General features: G+C 41.3%; 1 protein-coding gene across 4 annotated transcripts in view; it reads left to right on the plus strand.

Moving 5' to 3' along the window:
- RGS6 (regulator of G protein signaling 6) overlaps window positions 1–18,666 on the plus strand; it is a 270,640-nt gene that overhangs the window by 12,923 nt on the left and 239,051 nt on the right. For 3 of the 4 annotated variants that reach the window (XM_035329204.1, XM_035329203.1, XM_035329205.1), the window contains one exon: window positions 149–253. In XM_035329204.1, the coding sequence (XP_035185095.1) occupies window positions 170–253 (84 nt within the window). In that variant the 5' untranslated portion in view covers window positions 149–169. Of the gene's footprint in view, window positions 1–148; window positions 254–14,712; window positions 14,896–18,666 lie in introns of those variants that run through there. The other variant, XM_035329207.1, reaches the window with a different exon arrangement.

Genomic DNA, 18,666 nt, shown 5'->3' on the forward strand with positions numbered 1-18,666 from the left:
TGGCTTGTCCTGGCATTTTGGGTGGGGCGTCGCTGCAGCTGAAGTCTGGTGTGTGATTCCTCCATACTGTCTTTGTTCCTCTGTTGCATGTCCTTCACATGCTCCCTGCAGCCTGGGGTGGCTCTGAATTCTGTTCTTGTCCCCACAGCCCCAGCGACAAGAGGCAAACATGGCCCAAGCGCCTGCTGACCCTGGCAGCGCCGAAGCTGCGGACCCTGAGGAGAGCTCCCCGAACATGATCGTCTATAGAAAGGTAAGGAGCAAGAGCTGCTTACAGAAGCCTGCTCCTCGCTGGCTGTTGGCTCATAAAAGGATCCTTGTCTCTTCTGAAGACAAAGCTGGGTTCCCATCTGCTTGGATCTGTTTCTGAAATGTTTTTCAGTAAAGTAGGTGTTTTGAACTATAGCATTTGAGAGCTCGGAAGTACTCTCTCTGTTCAGTGGAAGCATTTATGCTTGTCAGAATAAAATAGTTGATGAAAGACTTATAATGATGTAACTTGAAAACCATAACTTCTTGTGAAGGGTTGTGATGCAACATTATTCAAGTATTGTTCAAGTTTACTGAATGTAGCTAAAATAATTGTACATGCTTCCAAGCTCTATCACGCTAAGCCTAGAGCAGCTGGCATTTAACAACCTTCTCATATGTTTTTTCTATTTTTCAAATTGCATTTTTTGTTACATAATTTACAGATTGATTCTTTGCAGGTAGATGTTATTACTTCCTGTTGCATTACTTAAATTTAAGAGAAACCTTTCAAGTGCTAGTGAAATATGTATTAGGCAAAGGTAAAATAGCAGTGCATAATGTCAAAAACCATTTTTTTTTCCACAATGATAAAGTGTCTTATTCTGAAGTACTTCAGAGGTGGTATTAAAGCTGAAGGAGAACAACCTATTTGCTGAGATGGTGTTTTACTCTGGGGTAGGTTAATATATTATCTATGAAATTGGGTCTCTGTAATTTAATGAAATAATGTAAATATTTTTTTAATTCAGTCTGCAGAATGTTTCTTATGTAGCATGTGAAAGTGCTGGGTAGTTCTGACAGAAGTAAAATCTCTTGTGTGGCTCAAATAAGCTACTATTCTGTTAACTTGGGAGCTACAATGCCAGCTCAAATCAAGTTTCCCTATGTAGTACAATCCTGGGTAAAAAAATATTTTTAATCATTTCTATACCTTATCAAATAGCTATAGATAACTAAAACGTGTTGGGTATGCATCATACTGTTTTCTGCTTGCATGACTGCAATCTTGATGACTTTCATATGCTGAGAAAATAATTTAGGTTTCATACAAGAGCATGAGTTGTTTCAAGTGTTACTTTTTGATAACCGTGATTTTGGTTTAGTAGTTGCATGTTTGGTTTGGAATCTGGAATTGTTAGCATGGGAAAATTTTCTGGGTAATGTGTAGGCTTGTTTGTTTTGAATGTGTTATGAACACACTTGGGCTGCTAGTTTGGAAGTAGCAGTAGCTGGTTAGTCAGATTGTCTTTCTAGAACCTGTTTGCTGAGAGGTCCTACAGCAGCAGATGGAAGCAGATCTGGGATATGAAAGGAGTTTCTGGTTGCATGGTCTAGAATTAGGGCACTGAATTTCTCCTTCTGCAGAGAACTCACCTATGTTTGGAAACGTTACTTATTTTATTTGACCGTGTCTCACTTTCTGTTCATCTCATGGCATTTCTGTTTAAGGATTTCTCCATTTCTTTGCCGGTTACTGTTTCACTGTTGTCACTTTAGAATGAGGCTTGTGAATTTGGTGTTACAAAAGGGGAGCGCGCTCGTGACATCTGATTCATCTCTGCGTACTGGTGTTCCCTAGATGTTAGTATTACCAGCCCTTTGTAACACAGTCATCTGTTAAAATACGTAGTTAGCTTTTCTGATAGCATGCCTCGTGCACCGTTTAATAATACGGAATTCTGTATTAAACAAATGGGCATCTGTCAATTTTTTCTGTTTGTGTTGAGGGTGTTGTTTTTTTCTTTCATGAATAAGGTTAATATAAACTGTTTCTTGAAAAAAAAGTTAATTTCTATCGGCGATTAACTCTCTAACCTAATTTACTCTTGGATATTAGTTATATATTATGCATCAATTATATGTTCCTTAGCATTGAGAAATCATATGCAAAATCTGAGAGAAGACTTTATTCTTTTGATTATCTCTACTCTCTCCAAATGAATGTTTAGCTCTTCATCTCTAATTTCTTTTCAAATGGCTTGATTACCAGTAATGAATGAGAAAAAACACTGCACTGGACTCCTGGAAATACAGAACACAATCTGCCAATATACCATACAATTTAGAATTGGTATCTGTTGGGTCATACAAAAAAGAAAAAACGTTTTGCTTCTCACGGTAGGAATCCTGAGATGCAATTCCTGATCTCCCTGAAGATGAAATAAAGGGGACCTTCAGTAACATGACACAGTCATTTCTGCTCTTAGTGTCAGTTGTTCTGTTTGCTGTAGCTGTCAGGCTTGCGGGTGTTTTTTGGGTGGGATGTAAGGTGGAGGATGGTGATGGGGGAAGCCCTACATGTACAGCCTCAAATTGTTCATGCTTTCTTTACTGAGGCTCACTAAGGTCTATTTGAAGCTCAAAAATGATGAGGGTTGTTTTGGTAGCCTGCCTTTCTTCATAATCACTGGCAAGAGATGTGTGCATCTAAAGGACAAGTCAGACCTTAGATGATGGTGAGTGTCCCTTTGGAGCAACCTCTGTCTGTTTTGTTTATGGAAAAGAGCCTAGAACCATCTGTTCTCTTTACTTAGGTACGTAAAGCTAAGTGGAATGAATTTTGGCCATGCAGAACAAAATAAACTAATTTATTTTGACTCCAATTAGTTTGTGATATTCTCTATGGGCTCCTGCAAGCAAACTGACTCTTAACTGCTTTGATTGTTACAGCAGATGGTCTCAATGAGACGTCTTATTTTCTTCTACCTTCAGGGTTAACCTTTTGGGGGCTGATATTTATCAAATTTCGAGGCATGTTATTTTGAATGCAAAGTGTTCCGTGTTGCCCTGCTGTTCTGGAAGACATCTGTGTGTGAATTAGTAGTGCAGGTGCACTCATCAGTGTGAGTGGTGTTGGGGGTGTGATTTGCCTCATCCTACACTTGTTAAGATGAATTGTACCCTAAACTATGTGAGACGTATTGACCAGCTCCCTACTGATTTTACTGGATGCTCCAACATCCAGCTTTCAGGTGGTTATGTCATGCGGTGTACATCTATAACTAGGTAAGTTGCGCCCTGCTCCTAGGATTTGGGCTGCCTTACATCTCCCTGTGTGTCTCAGTACTTCGTCCTCAGCTCCAAGCCGATTATGGGGCTGTGGGTAGCATCGCCACAGGGGCCTGCTGTCATTTGTCTTTGTGTGGCATATTGATATGCAAGGGAAAATATAAGGGTGCCCCCAAAACTGCATTGCAGTGTAAGTACTGCTCTGTGCATAAAAAGTCAGAGCCGTGTTTTCTTTGGCCTGGCCACATCTGGAGAAGATGCTGATGTGTTTTGGATTACTGCTGGAGGAGGGGTATGCAATACGCGAAAAGACTTGGAAATGCACTAACCTCCTCTTCATGGGAGCAGGTCTCCCCGCACAAGGGCTTTGCAGGTGTGAGCAACAGCCCAGTCTTCGTTGCAGTCTGTGAGCACTGTGTGGGTGCTACAGCACAGAAGAAAAACATGCTATGGAAAGCCAGTGAGAGGAGAAAAACACACTCCAAGCAAATGGTAACAGAAAATACCAACTCATATTAAGCGCTTGTCACTATGCTTTGAAATTTAGCCACCCTTGATTGCTTTTCTGGCTTCCAGGCCCTGTTCACTCTGTCCCAGGGGCCGTTTGGCTTATTATTCCAATAATTCTGGGTCTGAAAATTCACCTTCTCCAGACTAACAAAAAACAAACTGTTCACGGACACCTTCTGGCACCAGACCTACTAGACAACCTATTACCAAAACAGTTTTGCAAATCAAATCTCCTTAGAGAAAAGACTGGAAAAATTGTCATGTTGTTGAAAGAAAAAAAAAAAAAGGCAAAATACTTCGGGCTTGGCTAAATAGGAACTGAAAATACCAATAAGGAAGATTTGTTTAGGAGTACCTGGGGACTATAAAAAGAAGGATAAAAACACAGAGATGAAATGGGTAAGAGTTCATAAACTTCACTGTTGGTGATATTTACAGCTATTCAGAGCTTGCATGCCCTGAGGGATGTCAAAGGGTGTTGTCAGAGAAATGACCTGGGTTATGCAATGGTACATTTCCATCTCTGCAGTTAAACTTTGCTGGGCACATCCGCTATTTCAGCCAGCAGTTAGTGAGTTAACTCTGAGTTTCATGGTTACTCATCCTAAATCTTTTGAACAAGCAGGAAAATCTAATTTCCAAAGGCAATTACTGTTCTAAGTAAATATAATACAAACTTGCAGCTGCCACAAGATGCTTTCAGAAAATCTGAGTTGTTTTTTTACCTTCAGTATTTGGCAGCAGTATTTTCTTTTTAAACTCTCATGTAAGATCTGATTTATAATCATCTTAAGAAGCAGCAATCTTATGTTAGCAGCTTTTTTCCAGGCAGCTCCCAATGTTCCAGTCAAGGCAAATGCCTGGAGAGTTGCTGTGAGAATGGGTCCAAGGTGGTGATGGTAGGGTGGGGAGGAGGAGGAAGAGCAGATACTTGTGAAGACAGAGTAGAAGAAATGTACAGACCACAAAGCAGAAAGATGGCAGAAAGAGGCTTTTGTTAAAATTAGCATTTCACATTAAGTATTATGCAGGTATTGGGACCTTGTCAAAAAACCAAGAGTACTAGTTGTTTGCTCTTAATTTGTGCTCAATAGCACACAAACATTGATCTTATTAGATCGATGTCCAAGCAACCAAAAGCACACAAACCCATAAGGGGATAGTCCAAGGGATGACATTGTGGCAAAGAAAGGAAAAGCTGCTGTGTGCTGAAAATGAGATGGTATCTATGCATGGAACTTTTATGTGTTATTAAATGAGGGCATTCTGCATCTTTTTTGAGGTTTCCTGACTCTTTCAAGGTTTTGTGGTGCTCTGCTGAGAGGCAGCAGCTCATCTCTCTTGCACCTTGAAGTGCCACTGGATTCATTATTTGTAAGGATTTCTGTTTTTTCCAGAGCAAAACATCTGTTCTGTTTACATTAGATATTGGAAAAACAACCTCTCACCTAAGAAATAGCCTAAAATATAAATACCTGAAAGGCATTTAAACTGCTGGATACTTTTGGCATTTTTTTAAAAAATTTGTCCCTTGAGTTATATTTTCAAGATTTTTTTCTGTGTAGAGGCTTTGGGCCTGATTTTTGTACATGAAATCTGAGATTCTCACATAATTGCTTCTGCTTTGCAACTGGTTCTTTAACTTAAAAATCAGGATAAAATGCATGAGTTGATACCACTGCAGACTTACACTCTTCAAGTTTTACTGAAAGATTTGCCTGTGCAGATGGTAGACATTAGTTTAAGACATTTTAAGCAATTTTGCACTTGACATTTCCAAATTTCTACCCTTTTTCCACACTAAAAGCAATAACCCAGGATCAGACTAGGATTGAATATGAGAGTATTTATCAGTACTTCAGGAGCAGAAACACATCTTTTTGTATAAGTAACCCCCAAACCAGCTTTGTTAATACTGGAAAATAAATTTAACCCCAGTCTTGTTAACAAGGTGGGTTAATATGTGAGTTACGTGTCAGGGCAGCGTTACCTCTGCACTTCTGCATCGCACATAGAAAAGCAGGTTGCTGTCAACTGTTGTGTGCTGCCAAGGCACAAGAGTATTTGCAAGTATGAATTAACTATTACTTAAAAAGCTTGCTAATTTCTTTAACGAAGTGATTTGTTGTGTCAGTAGCTTCTGCTGCATAGGGTGGTGCAAAGAGGAACGGCAGCAGTGGTGTCAAGTTTAGCCCTGCAGAGACGGAGAAGCTGTGCCATGGGGACAAAGAGCAGGGATGGCTGGGTCCAGTTAGGAGCGGTGGAAAAGAGAGACCCAAATGCTCTGGGAAATCATAGGAGAAGCATAGTCTGGTGTGTTGTGGTGATGGAAAACACAAATAAAAGCTCAGAGTGTCTTGGAGAAGCCTATCCAGGGGTGTCAATAGCATTATGCAAAGAGCCAATGATGGAGCCTCATCTAGGTCATGGTGCAGTCTTCTCTCGTCATCTCCTGCCTTAAGAGATCATGGCCTGATTATACAGGATGGACTAGAAATGAGCAGCGTAGTTAGCTGAGCAAAGTAAGGCAGGAGACGTAATTACTCTGCAAGAGTACTCTTAATTCCTAATTCTAAGAAAAGCAGAGCTCTGCAGCAGCCACTGCACGGAGCAGTATGGCCAAGGAAGCTAACAGTTTTTAGGATAGATGTCAGTATGTTTTTGAATAGTACTGTGTGACGTGGTTCCTCGCAAAAGTGGAGAACAACGTAGTGAGCCAAGAAGTTGTTCTAGCCTTACATATGTACCTTCCTCATTTTACCTTGACTGAGGGCTAGGATACATGCAAACAGATTTTATTCATGCAACAACAAATGGTTTGTACATGTGCAGGTGCCGTTTAACAGCACTAATGCCACTGACCTTGGCTGTAGCTGTCTGGGGAACCTTGGGGTATGGCAGGGGACTGTGGGTCTGATTTCTGCACCCGTTAGACGTGTATGAATGATCAGTTATCTAAGGCCTTAGTGTAAAAACATGAGAAGTTAGTGCTCAGAGGACTTCAGAAGCAGATTTACGTTGTTGTCTACACCTAATGAAACTGCCATGTAATTGGCAGAAATGTGTTTTTTTTTCAGGTGGAGGTAATCCACCTACACGGGGGGCTTGTGGGCACTTCATGGTCTGCTGTGTTTCTGTCCATTTTTTTTTTTGTTTTGAGGAAACAGCCGAGACTTAGCTAAGGTTGAAGATCCAGCTGAGTAGGTGGTGTGCAAAGTTAAAAATAAGGAGATGCATGTAATGTGGTAGGTAGACCCTCTAACTATCGGCTTTTTTCTCTTTTTATGTACACCCACATCCAGATACACATACTTTTATGCCTTTGAGGTAGTAAGGATAAGCAAGCAGCCTTTATATTTTTCCTGGCTATATTGGTTAGCGTTATACAGGATTTATAAGGTTATAAGTCTTTCCATTCAAATTATTCTGCTTGCACAGAATAATTGTTGTTCGCATTTTACCCATGTGGATCTGTCTTTCTGTTCTTGGAAAAGGTGGCCTTAGCTCTAGTGTATTGTGTCTGTCTTTGTAGTTAGATATTTTGCTGAGAATCCTGTAGCCTTTTTAATTTTCAGTAGTTTTCTCCATATTCAGAGTAAGTTGTTATATTAAAATTTGTTTATTTCGTTTTCTTTTCTCTCTGGCTCGTCTTTTCTTTGTTCTTCTTTGTAACTGAAACAAACTGTGTCTTGCACTCATCAGAGCCTAATTACCGTGATCTATTACTTTAGCTGTTCTCAGAGGCAGAAAAAAGACGTGCCAGGACCAAAAGCTATGACAACTTAGAGTGTATTTTTAGCAAAGCAGCCAGTGCAATTTTAGAACACAGATAAAAAGGGAAGGTTCAGCTAGAGGGTAAGATTATCCTGTGCTAGTCGTAGTGTGTATTTGGTGGCTTGTATTTTTGGAAAATAGAAAAAAAGTTCCCTTCTGCCTCCTCCCAGTATCTTTCCCATGTTGTTGTCAGCGTTTTAAGTTATGGTTTTGGAATATCTTCATTGTGTTTGATTTACTTTTGTATGTCGTTTTGGGCAAGATGCTCAGTAGAAGTGTTTGTTTTCTGCCCAAAGCTTTATTTTAGTCATGGGATTGTTTTGTTTCAGAACAAAAACTTAGAGAAAGTTGTGTTGGAGAAACTGCACAGGTTGATGGTGTAAAAGTTTTTTTGCTATAATCTATTTTGCAACAGAAACCTCCAGAAATGAGATTGGGTCTGCGGTACACTGGACCATCGTCTTGTTTGTGACCAGGACACAACCTGGGTGGCTCCTAAGTCAAAGAAAAGCAAAATCCAAAGTCTCGGTGTAAACTCAGTGTATTGGAGCTGCGTACTTGCACTTTCATAATCAATTTAGCCAGCCTTCCTTTTCAGTTCCAGGTTGTTATGTCCGGTACTGTCTTAAAGCACACTGTGTGTACGTGGCGGGGCTGCATGCCGTGTAGGGAAAAGCTGTTCCTGTTTTCACTGTGCTGGATGCAAACTTGGGTTAGCCCAAGGCGAGGGTGACAGTAGTGCTAATGAAATGCTACAGCATGAACTCACTAGATCGTGATAGTTGTAGCTATGCCAGGGGGGGAACATATATTCCTTGTTGTTCCCCCAGTTGTTTAGGCCTCATTGTTCTTCTCTGCCCTCAGTTTTTCTTTCTGTTTCTCTTTTTTCTGTCTCGTTCTGAGCCTTTACTTCTTCCTTGTCGTTCTCATGAGGGAAAAACTGCTCGGTTCATGCAGGTTAAATCAAATCAGGATTGAAGTGGTTTATGTGTTTATTAGAGACCTAATTAACTAGCAATCAGTGAGCTACATAAGGAGGATCGATATTCCGCAATACAGTGGATAAAGCACAGTACAGGACACCTACACAGTGCTGATACTGAATTCACCGATGCCTGCCTATAACTCCCCCCCAAGGAGTGCTCGCACACAAAGCTACTTGTCCCCCGTTATCCCAGGTGTGTGGGTAAGGGACACCCTCTCCCCACGGGGCACGGCCCTGGTCTTGGGGTCCCTGTGCTGTTCCCAGCCCCACACGATGGGGGAGCCCCCTCCCTGTGGCAGGATGCTTGGAGGCAGGGGTCCTGGTGTCCCACCCTGAGGGCTCTGCACACTGTAAAATGCATTCAGCTCAGTTGTTGTCAACTACTGTGTTATCTCTAGGGGAAAAAAAATAATCAGGAAGCAACGATATTACCAGTTTTAGGGCACGTGCCAAGGAGGGAAAAAATAGATTTACAGCAGGAGGCTTCCCCAGCTGATTGTAAAATCTGGTATACTTGCCTATGTGTCTGTATTTGTGAGTGTGCGTGTGTGTGTGTATATGTATCGGTGGTCCATGTCTTGATGTCTACCTGGCGTCCAAACAGTGAGGCCTAAAAGAACTGAGGAAATCCTTCTACTTCCTTTTGCTTCTGCCTCCAGCTCGAATCAGCCTGGCTTTGATGATAAATTCATGAGAACTGTAATGGGGAAAAAAAAGCAGCCCATCTCTCTCCACCTATCGAATTGCATGGCTGCTTTCTACTTACTATGTTAACATATATATATGTATATATTTGCTGTCCCTTAAGAAACCTTCATAATCACTGGGTTTTACTGTTGCTGACTCTTGTGGTTCCGCCTCTGAGACTTGCAATGCTTGGCGCTTCACCAAGTACTGGGATGAAAATAAAGCATGAGTAGTTTTGGTTATTACAGTTTTGAAGGAACAAATATTCCTCCAGAGCTCTGGAAACTGGAAGGTGCTGCGCATTAAAACAAAGCAGAATCCTTTTTAAGTATTCTTTGGCTGTTTATTCCTTTGTTGCTCTGAATAGCTTGATTTGCCAGCTCTTATCTCTATTAATCATGTCTTTGCTTACTGAGGTAAGAAATCTTTAGCAGAACTGGTTATGGTGACCCACCCGACTTCTTCCAAATGCAGTGACAGAATATAGTGGTGGAAGTCAGTCCATCTCCAGCATCTGCTGACAACATATACAGAACAGATCTGAACTGTAGGTCCACAGCATGTGCAGTTAAAAATTTATTTTTTTTTGCCATAAGAAGTAGTAATTATGGCCTTGTTTTTTTAGACAAAATGCAAACACTGTCTTTTTATGTTAGGTTCTTCTCACTGCTGTAGGAACAAGGTTGTTCTTTTGTACGAGGGGGAAAATGGTACTGCACTCTTCCCTGTTAGAAACTCTGTACTTTCTATTGCATTAATGTCAAGATCTACTGATGTTTCTGCTGGCCATGAGTTAATCTGCTCAGAACAGGTGTCAGTGCGATGTTTCAATGTCTCTGGAAGACAGAAGAAGAAAAATTGTGTGACCTACTATACCAGCATACTTATGGAAGGAGTAGGGACTGTAGGTAGTGTTTTATATCTTATGTCCTGATTAATAAAAAATCACTTCAGAGAATTACAAACTTGTTTCATACGGCTCTGAGATAAAGTTTGAGTGGGAAGATTCATTTCAATAAATAGAATTACATGTGCAGGACCATGAAAGTATGCAAATGAAGTTCCATTTAAAAACTCATGTTTTGCATCTGAAGACATTTTGAAGCACTCTTTTCATGAGAAGCTGTCATACCATGTTCCAGGGGAAGCAATTACTGTTATTCTTCTTTTTCTTTATTGTTGTTGTCATGTATCTCATTTTTTCTTCTTCTTTCCTTTTCTTTCCCTTCCCTTCCCAAAGTTAAGTGAACTGAAGGAAATTAAAATTAACCAGTTAACCAGATGCTGAAATGCAGGGGTCTACTTAACAGAGGCATTCTCATTCTTGAGTATAATGGATATTTTAGCTCAAAGGCTACACGTTTCTGAGGGAGGTGGAACCCATTCTGGTTTTCTATGACATTAAAAGAGCTCGTTAACGTTACCTCGCAAGAAAGTGCTTGGACACTGTATTTTGGGCCATAATTAGGTGTCTCTGAAGGTAAAGTGATGCATGTTTGTGGCATACACAAGAAGAAATGCCAAAACATTATATAATCTTTTCGAATGCCTTAACTGAGAGTAGAATGAATAGATAAGGTAGGAAGAAGTAGTTAAGCAAGGAAAGCATTAATTATTCAAATCTGTTTCCTGGTTGGTGTTGACTGACTTTCTCGATTTGATCATATCTACATTTTGTAAAAGCGCGGTTCTGTGAGATTGAAGTTAAATAGAAATGGTTCTGCAGTTATGTTTTTAAAGTCTAGATAGAAATGGTTCTGTTTACCAGTATCTTCTAAGTGTCTAGTGCTGCGGGGGTCACTTTTATTCTTCTCTACCAGTTATTTTCAGTTATATTTTTTCCCTTCTGATGAAAATAGGTTTGGTTTTTATAGCACATCAAGAATTTTCATCTCTGACTCGTACCATTTCACAAGTTTTTCCTCATCTCTCTCATTCATTGTGGGTTTTAGCAGGGAGACCTGGAACTGGAAAGCTATGGACCACAATTCTCCTCTGCTTGTTGACATGACCATAACTGCGGGAGATGTTCTAGTGGTGTTCCAGACAAAGAGAATATTTCATTCACTGATGCTGTAATTAGATGCCTTTCCCCATCAGTAAATCCACACAATTTTGTTAAACACGGGCTTGTAACTATGTACAAATTAGCTCATTCAATAACTTGCACAAAATGTCACATAAACCTTGGCAGCAGTGGCTTCTTGTCACTTGCGCTGCTCCCCGCTGGGCTCTTAATAGTAAAATTAACAGAAGCTCTGTTAATTATATTTTTTCCATGCATGGAAAAACAGAACTACAGTGATGGTACTACTGTTATGTTTGTACACCGAATGCAGTTCAGCCATTGGGTTGTAACTGGGAAGTTATCTGTGCAAAAACAGTGGCTAAAACCACATTTTTTTTGTGTATGTGTGTGTATATATATATATATATATATATATATATATATATATATATATAACGTGGTTATATATATATTTGTGATGTGAAAGCATCTGTTCTTTGTAAACACGGAGCCGAAATGGTTTTCCCTTGGTCCCAATACCAGGAAAGGTGACCTACTTCAGTAGTGATTTCTCTGAAAGCATTTTTGACTGGAAAGCACTTGAAACATGTGGAGCTATAACAAGTTTTACTTCCTGCATGCAAGAATGAAACCTCTAGTTTATTTTTCAACAATAAAAATGGGGTTTAAGTTGTTGATCCAGTCTTTAGGATTACCAGTTCTCTCTTCCTCCCACTAGAGAGACGTTTGAGAGCTTTAGGGCGTGTGGGGGAGAGCTCACACAAAATTATGAGAGCTTGAAAGTTTTGTTGCAGTGGCCTGCGTTAAACTGTTCGTTGTGAGTGTGTGCCTCTAACATTCATGGCTATTTGCAGGAAAAAAAAGAGGATTGCAGGAGAATGCACCAAAAGTAGGCAGAAAGACTGTTGCAGACAGCCGGGAAGTGAACTGGAAGGGTGATGTGTTTTGGAGAGAGTTAAGACTTGAGATTGCTTTAAGAAAATGGCATTTGCTGACCTAGAATTGCAAGGGAGATGTAGAAATGCTTAAAGCAATTCTTCGGTAGTCTTAAAAGTATCTGACTCCACTTACGGGCTGCACGCAAGCTCTAATTGTAGCCTGTTGTCAACGTTGTTCTTAATTGCATAACCTTGATTTATTTGAGAAACGTTTAGCCCCAGAATGGGGCATTGAGTCACCTCCAAGATGCAGGCAAAGGCACGCTGTAGTTATGTGCTCCTAATCCATTTTGCAGCGTCTTAATTTCCCCCCAGGTGTTTCTTTTGTACTTGTTTCTTTCTACTGTTCTGCTGGTGTAACTGGTTGAAGTTGGTGGACATGAACTGATGGCTGGGTTCCCTTCAGGCCCCGGTGGTCTCAATGGCACTGAGCTCAGCTGCCAGGTTGAGCATGAGAAACAAGGGGAGATGCGGCCCTATGCAGGGACGTACAGCTTGTGGTTGGGACTGCTTTACCTCACTGGTTTTGATGCATTTGGTTCAAGTGCTGAGGCAAAAGACCAGGAAAGTTAAAGTACTGAGGAAAAAGACTCAATGACCATGGAAACCATTTAAATATGTCAAGCTGCAGAGAGGTCCCCAGAGACATTCAAGGACAAGCAGCTGAGATACTTCTTTCTCAGTGAATTATGAAAACACACAGGAATGAATAAACTGGCTCAGTTGTTTCAATTAGTTTCCCTCTAGTGTCCGACTCTTTTTTTCCTCTGGTCTTTTGCACTCTTATTATAGCAGCTGACCACCTTTCTGTGTGGCAGCTGTGATACTCCAAGAGTATTTTGGACAGGAGAAGTGGAATTCTTCAGCTGGAAACCCGGCTAACAGGGTGAGATAATACTGGCTGCTTCTAATGCCAAAACAAAATAAATAGACAGAAAAAAACACCCCAAGCCCAGCCATGGGATCAAAAAGGACCTTCCCAGCACAGGCTTGTGGGCAAGCATGTCGTATTGTTGAAAGGAAAGGCGTTTGCCCTTGCTCTGAAATGAAGACCATCAACAAACATTTTAGTCCCATGATTGAGGTTTACTGATCAATCTTTTCCTCCTCCTAATATCTTCAGGCCATGAAAGTCACCCCTAGTTTGATTCACCGTTCAGGCAGAACAGCTTAAAAAATGAAAATTATTTTTTATGTAAAGTCACTGTGGGGTTACAGAGGTCTGACGGTATTGTGATATCCCCAGGCTGTTTAAGGAACAGGTCTGAATAATCTTTCATAAATAATGTCTTCAAAATGTATTTGCAACTGGTTGATTATTTGATTAATTGGGCCAGAGCCATCTCCCTTGACAGTGCACTGAATACCATTTTCAAAGATTTGACCATCACAGAGCTGAAGTGGGCTAAACAAAATGAAGCTGCTGGTGGGCATGGTAACAAATGACTCATTTAGGGGATTGGTGATTGCAGGAAACTGACTTTTCCACTGCCCACAGCAAACAGCTGGCAACTGCTGAGAGCAGCTAGGTGATAGTGGCTGCGTCTACCCAGAGCACTGAAAGTTTCATCTGCTCTATCTTTGGTAACCAATGACCTTAGAGTCCATACATACTAATTTTTTTTTTCACCCTCAGACATCTTTTGAGCCTTTATTACTAATGCTGGAATCGATCCAAGAAATGTCTTTACCTCCATGGACTGCTCAGTTTCCAAAACTTGAAGTACTGCTGACAGAAATATTTACCAAATGGAAATCTGTGTTACTGTCCTGGGTTCATGAGGATGAGACCTTTGAAAGAAACATTGTAAATATTTAATAAGAGTTGTTGTTCGTTGTTAGTTCAGTAAGTTTGCAATCAGCTGAACAAATAGCTGAATCATTATAAAATGACTGTATAATTCACAGAGGGACTAAATGCTGAGAGGTACACTTGTTTGGTATTATCAGGATGAGAATTTATTATATAAAGAAACTTTTTATGAAGTCCTATGTTCCAGCTATCAGTAAGGAGTTTTATGGGGTTTCTGGTAACGTTTTATCAAATCTGGAGATGGAGACCTTAGAATAGTTCAAGTACTGCAATGCACCCACCCTTCGCAATGCCTTGATTTAAATTCTTTCTCTACCTCATTGAGGACAGGTATTTGAACCCAAACCTGTGACACCTCAGGTGCACGTGATCGCAGCTGGACTCCTGGATTTTGCTGGCTCTTCTTCTTCCTACCAGTCTTGACTTTTTGATTTAGGAAGATTTTCCAGAAACATCACAAGAAACAGATTCCCTCCACTGTGGCTTCCAGGCTAAAAATGGAAATGTGCAGCAAACCATTTAAGTGCAAGCCATCCTCCAGATCTTGGCAGGTGTTGAAGGTCAGCTAATCAGGCAGCTAATCAAGGCTATCACTAATTGTTCATGCAGGATGACAGAGAAGAGCTTGAAGCAGGGCAAGTGGTCCCACATGTTGGAAGAACAATATATTAAGGAGAGATGGGTGAAAATAGCACAGGAAGAGCCTCTGGCAGAACTGGTGCTCAGGATGAAGTGAACTGGCAGAGGAGCACTCTTCAACATCACATCTTGTGTTGAATCTGGCTCACCGTAACTTTTAAGATAATGCTCCCTATAAAATCATCTGTGGTGTGGGTAATGCTTTTGTGCTCTGTCTTGCCTGCTCCTGAATGATGGAAGCATTTCTGCACTAAAGCAGGTAAAGCTCTCAGGATCTTCTCCCCTCCTCTTGTCCTAATTGCATACAGAGTTCTCTTTATCTCTTAGGTTCATACAGAAAAAAAAATAAAAAATCAACACAGTTCTGTAATGGAAACGTAGCTCCCATCTAGTGCTGTGGAAATCAGGTTAAGTAAAAGCAGTGGCTCTTGGCCTGCTTTATTTAGGCAGGTTCCTTGATTGTGATTCTTCCGTTCTTGCTACTATTTTGGGTCAGAGCTTGGGTAGCCAGGCAGTGGGTATGAAATTCAAAATTTATTTTTTACACATTGTTGAAATAAAAGCTTCTCCTTGCTGAAAAATTAATTACTGAGTGTTCCAGCACCTTATAAGATATTTATATGTTCTCCTGAGTCCTGTCTCTTCCTGTTTCAAAGTGCTGTCTTGAGAGCAGTTCAGGCGAGAGAACTGCTCGGCTCCACTTCGTAGTCTTCCTCTCTGCCAAGGAGTCTCAAGACAGCACTCGAAAACAAAGAGACATACTCCAGGGAAAGTATGAATATTAGATTGCTCTGGTTTAATCATTGGGGATACAGTGACCTCAATTTGCGCATCTTACGCTTCGGAGGCGGTGACGGTGCTGAGGCTGCTCAGAGTGTGTCTCAGAGTTGTTGGATGTAAGGTGCTTAAAGATATCTGAAGGGAAATCTCAAATGGTTACTGCTCCTTTGTTGCTGTCCAAGGTGTGCCCTCCGTATAAAGAATGTGATGACACAATCAGTTGTCTCTTTTACTTTAATGGCTTTTTGTAGTGTTCTCGTCTGTGTCCTTTCCTGTCTTTCAAACAAAGGCAAAAGAGCAATTTTCTGGTTTTGCTTGCTTCAGGAACGCACAGGATAGATGGTGGCCTGATCAATAACATCCTGGAGTTGCCTGCTCATAACGGGGAAAGAGTTGCCAGCATCCAATCTGTTACACAAAGAGGGGGCCCTACAATAGGGGGGTCAGAGTAGTTCACAGTTGTCCTTGCTGTCCCTGTTGGAGTGGCAGCAGAGAACGGATGTAGTTCTGGTGCCTCTGTCGAGCTGCTGGGCTGAGTTGTGTTCCTAAATTGTTTGTCAGTATTTGTGTTTTTGTAGCCCAGATGTTAGCAGTGGCTGCCTTGTGTTTGTCACTTGACTTTTTGTTGCTGAGCAGCTCTCCCTGAGTCAGATACCTTAGTGCCTCTGACTGAAAGAGAAGCTGTCATGAGCTTCCAGCACCTGAACATTGGGCGATGTAATTATTTCTGTTCTAAAGGCCAGTGCAGACTTCAACAGGAGGAGAGGAAAAAACGGTATTTACATCTTAGTGGAAGTGTTTGTCAGATTGCATGTACAGCTCTGTGCAGCAGGATGGACAGAAGAAAGGCAACAAATCTACAGGTGGCGCTGCTGGTAGTTAAGGGATGATATACAAAATATGGCTTTTGGAAGTAGTGCACGTGCAGAGCTAAAATGAAACCTCCCATGAAATACCTCATCATGGTAATTTGTGGAAACGTGAGAATTACATCTTGTTCCATGGAGGAGCAAGGAGACAGAATAATGGCACAGGTTAATATGTCCCTCGGCCAATTTTAAATATGAGGAAAATGCTGCAGGTCATCCTTCTTCATTTATTATTGCTGGCTGGGCAGGCAGTGCGAGGTAAGACAGCTGCTATGTGGTAGCAACTGAGCGTATGAGAGCAGAACCATCCCTTCCTGTGGATCCTAGTGCTCTGGAGCCCCATGAAATAGCAATGCTCTTTGCAAATCAGCACAAAGGCACTGGGAAAAAGGAAGTGGCTGCAGGTGGGCTGCAGGGTAGGGGAGGGCAACTTGTCAGATCCCTCCTTCCCTGGAAAAAAGCAGCAAGCGCTCTCCTGGGGCAGGCAGCTGAAGGAAGCCAGAGTTTGTGCTGCGCCATCACAGCTGACAGCGTATGTGAGAGTGGAGGGGAAACTGAGGCTGGAGTCCTGTTTTGCTCTGAGATAGTGCAGGGAATGTCACGTTAGGACATGCACATTTTGTCTCTGCCTCCTCCAGCTCACCTGTATGAGTGGGTCTCTGTAAGAATGGTTGTGGGAGGACCCAGGAGGCTGCTCAGACTGCATACTGGTTGCCAGCATGAGCATCTGTCTGTGCCTGCATCTGTTACTGGGTGATGTGTGGGGGAGCTGAGGATCCATTTTAAAGCCAACAGGTCTTTCAGCCAATACAGAAGTTTGCCCCGTGCCAGTCTCCTGGTGAAAATGTTTGAAATCCCCAGGAAGAGGTAGCTGATACTACTTGTATGCAAGGCAACCAAGGCATCAATAATCCTAATAGCAGCAAAGCTTCCAGTGATCTGTGGTGCTCTATCAACAGAGCCTGTGAGAGCAGTTTCAGAGAAATAAATGCAGAAGGTTTGTGTTAGAGTCCCCGAATAGCGAAGGCTTGGAAGGGCAGCTGAGGTGCTTGACATAGCCGTGAAGCTGGGGCCAACGCGTGACTTTGTAATGTTGGCAATGGGGAAGGGAGGTTGATACCCTTGAGATGTACAGGGTGAACTGTTCTGCTGCCTTCCATATTGGCTGTGCTTTCTGGCCTTGTAGGTCACACTGCTGTCTTGTCCATCACTGGGCTTTAAGTCTCGGTGTCTTTATTTGTGGCTTTGGATTGTTGGTTTGTGCAAAAGCAGCATGTTTGAGTGCTTTGTCCTTGCTGATTGCACTAGCTACTTTGACATCAAACTTGCAATATAAAGCTACAGAGAAAATAGTGTTTAGTGTGCAGCTAATTCTTAGTTTTCTCTACTTTTCTTTTTTCATTTTAATGACTTTTGGGGAGTGCTGAACTAATTAAAGTGGCCAGTAGCTTTCAGTATGTAGTTTAGTCGCAGACAAAATTAATATCTTGCTTTAGCCTACTATAATTCTGGAGGAAAGTAATTTAGTGGTAATAATGTTAAAAAAAAATTAAAGCTAAATGTGCTGAATTGGATGTGCCTCAGTAGAACAGGGCTTCTTTCTAACTAATGGGTTCAAATTAAAATGAAATAAATACCCATAATGTTTCTAGAGATTTTACTATACATAATTTCACAGACTACTGAAATGCAGCCACTCTTATTTGGATAAGTATAAAGTTCAAAGCTGGAAGCTGCTTAATAATGATGAGAGAGCTGAAAAAGTGAAGTGTATATGAAGTGGCTAGAGAAAGACTTGGCTGGATCAAAATGTAATACCTCAAACTGGAATGTGGTCCAGGGGTTGGGACCGATATCTGTACAGTCACTAACAGAAAGCAAGTATTCAGGGGGTAGCTGGTGTTAAATTCTGAAAGTTGCCTGAACGCTGTACTGAGCAAGGCATTTGATCTTGCCCAGAGTGTTACCAGCACAGCTCCTGAAGGACACCACTTCTACTTTTAGTTCTTCCAGCTACCAATTAGAGTTTTACTTGCAAAAATGCAAATTTGGGCTTGGCTGTCCTTAAGATTCCTAATGGCTTAATCCAAAACCAATTAAAGCGTTGCACGTGCTTCCCTTGCCTTCAGTAAGCTTTGGATCAGGACTTGTGCTAATACAAATGAAAAGGCTTGCTGGATTTTGCCCTAAATAATTTTATTGTAACTTAAGAAAAGTGTGTCTGTGTGTACTTATATTTTGGTGTTCACTCAGCTATGTTTATCCTCGAGTGTCAGCTGCAATTTAAGAGGTTCGTGTAAGTGAAAAACTTGAAGCCTGTTTGTACTGAGAAGAGAGCTCAGGTGTGCTAGAAACCAGAGCGTTGTTGTGCGGTTTTAAAG

This window comes from Oxyura jamaicensis, chromosome 5 (genome assembly GCF_011077185.1).
Source record: "Oxyura jamaicensis isolate SHBP4307 breed ruddy duck chromosome 5, BPBGC_Ojam_1.0, whole genome shotgun sequence".
NCBI classification, from domain to species: Eukaryota; Metazoa; Chordata; class Aves; order Anseriformes; family Anatidae; genus Oxyura; species Oxyura jamaicensis.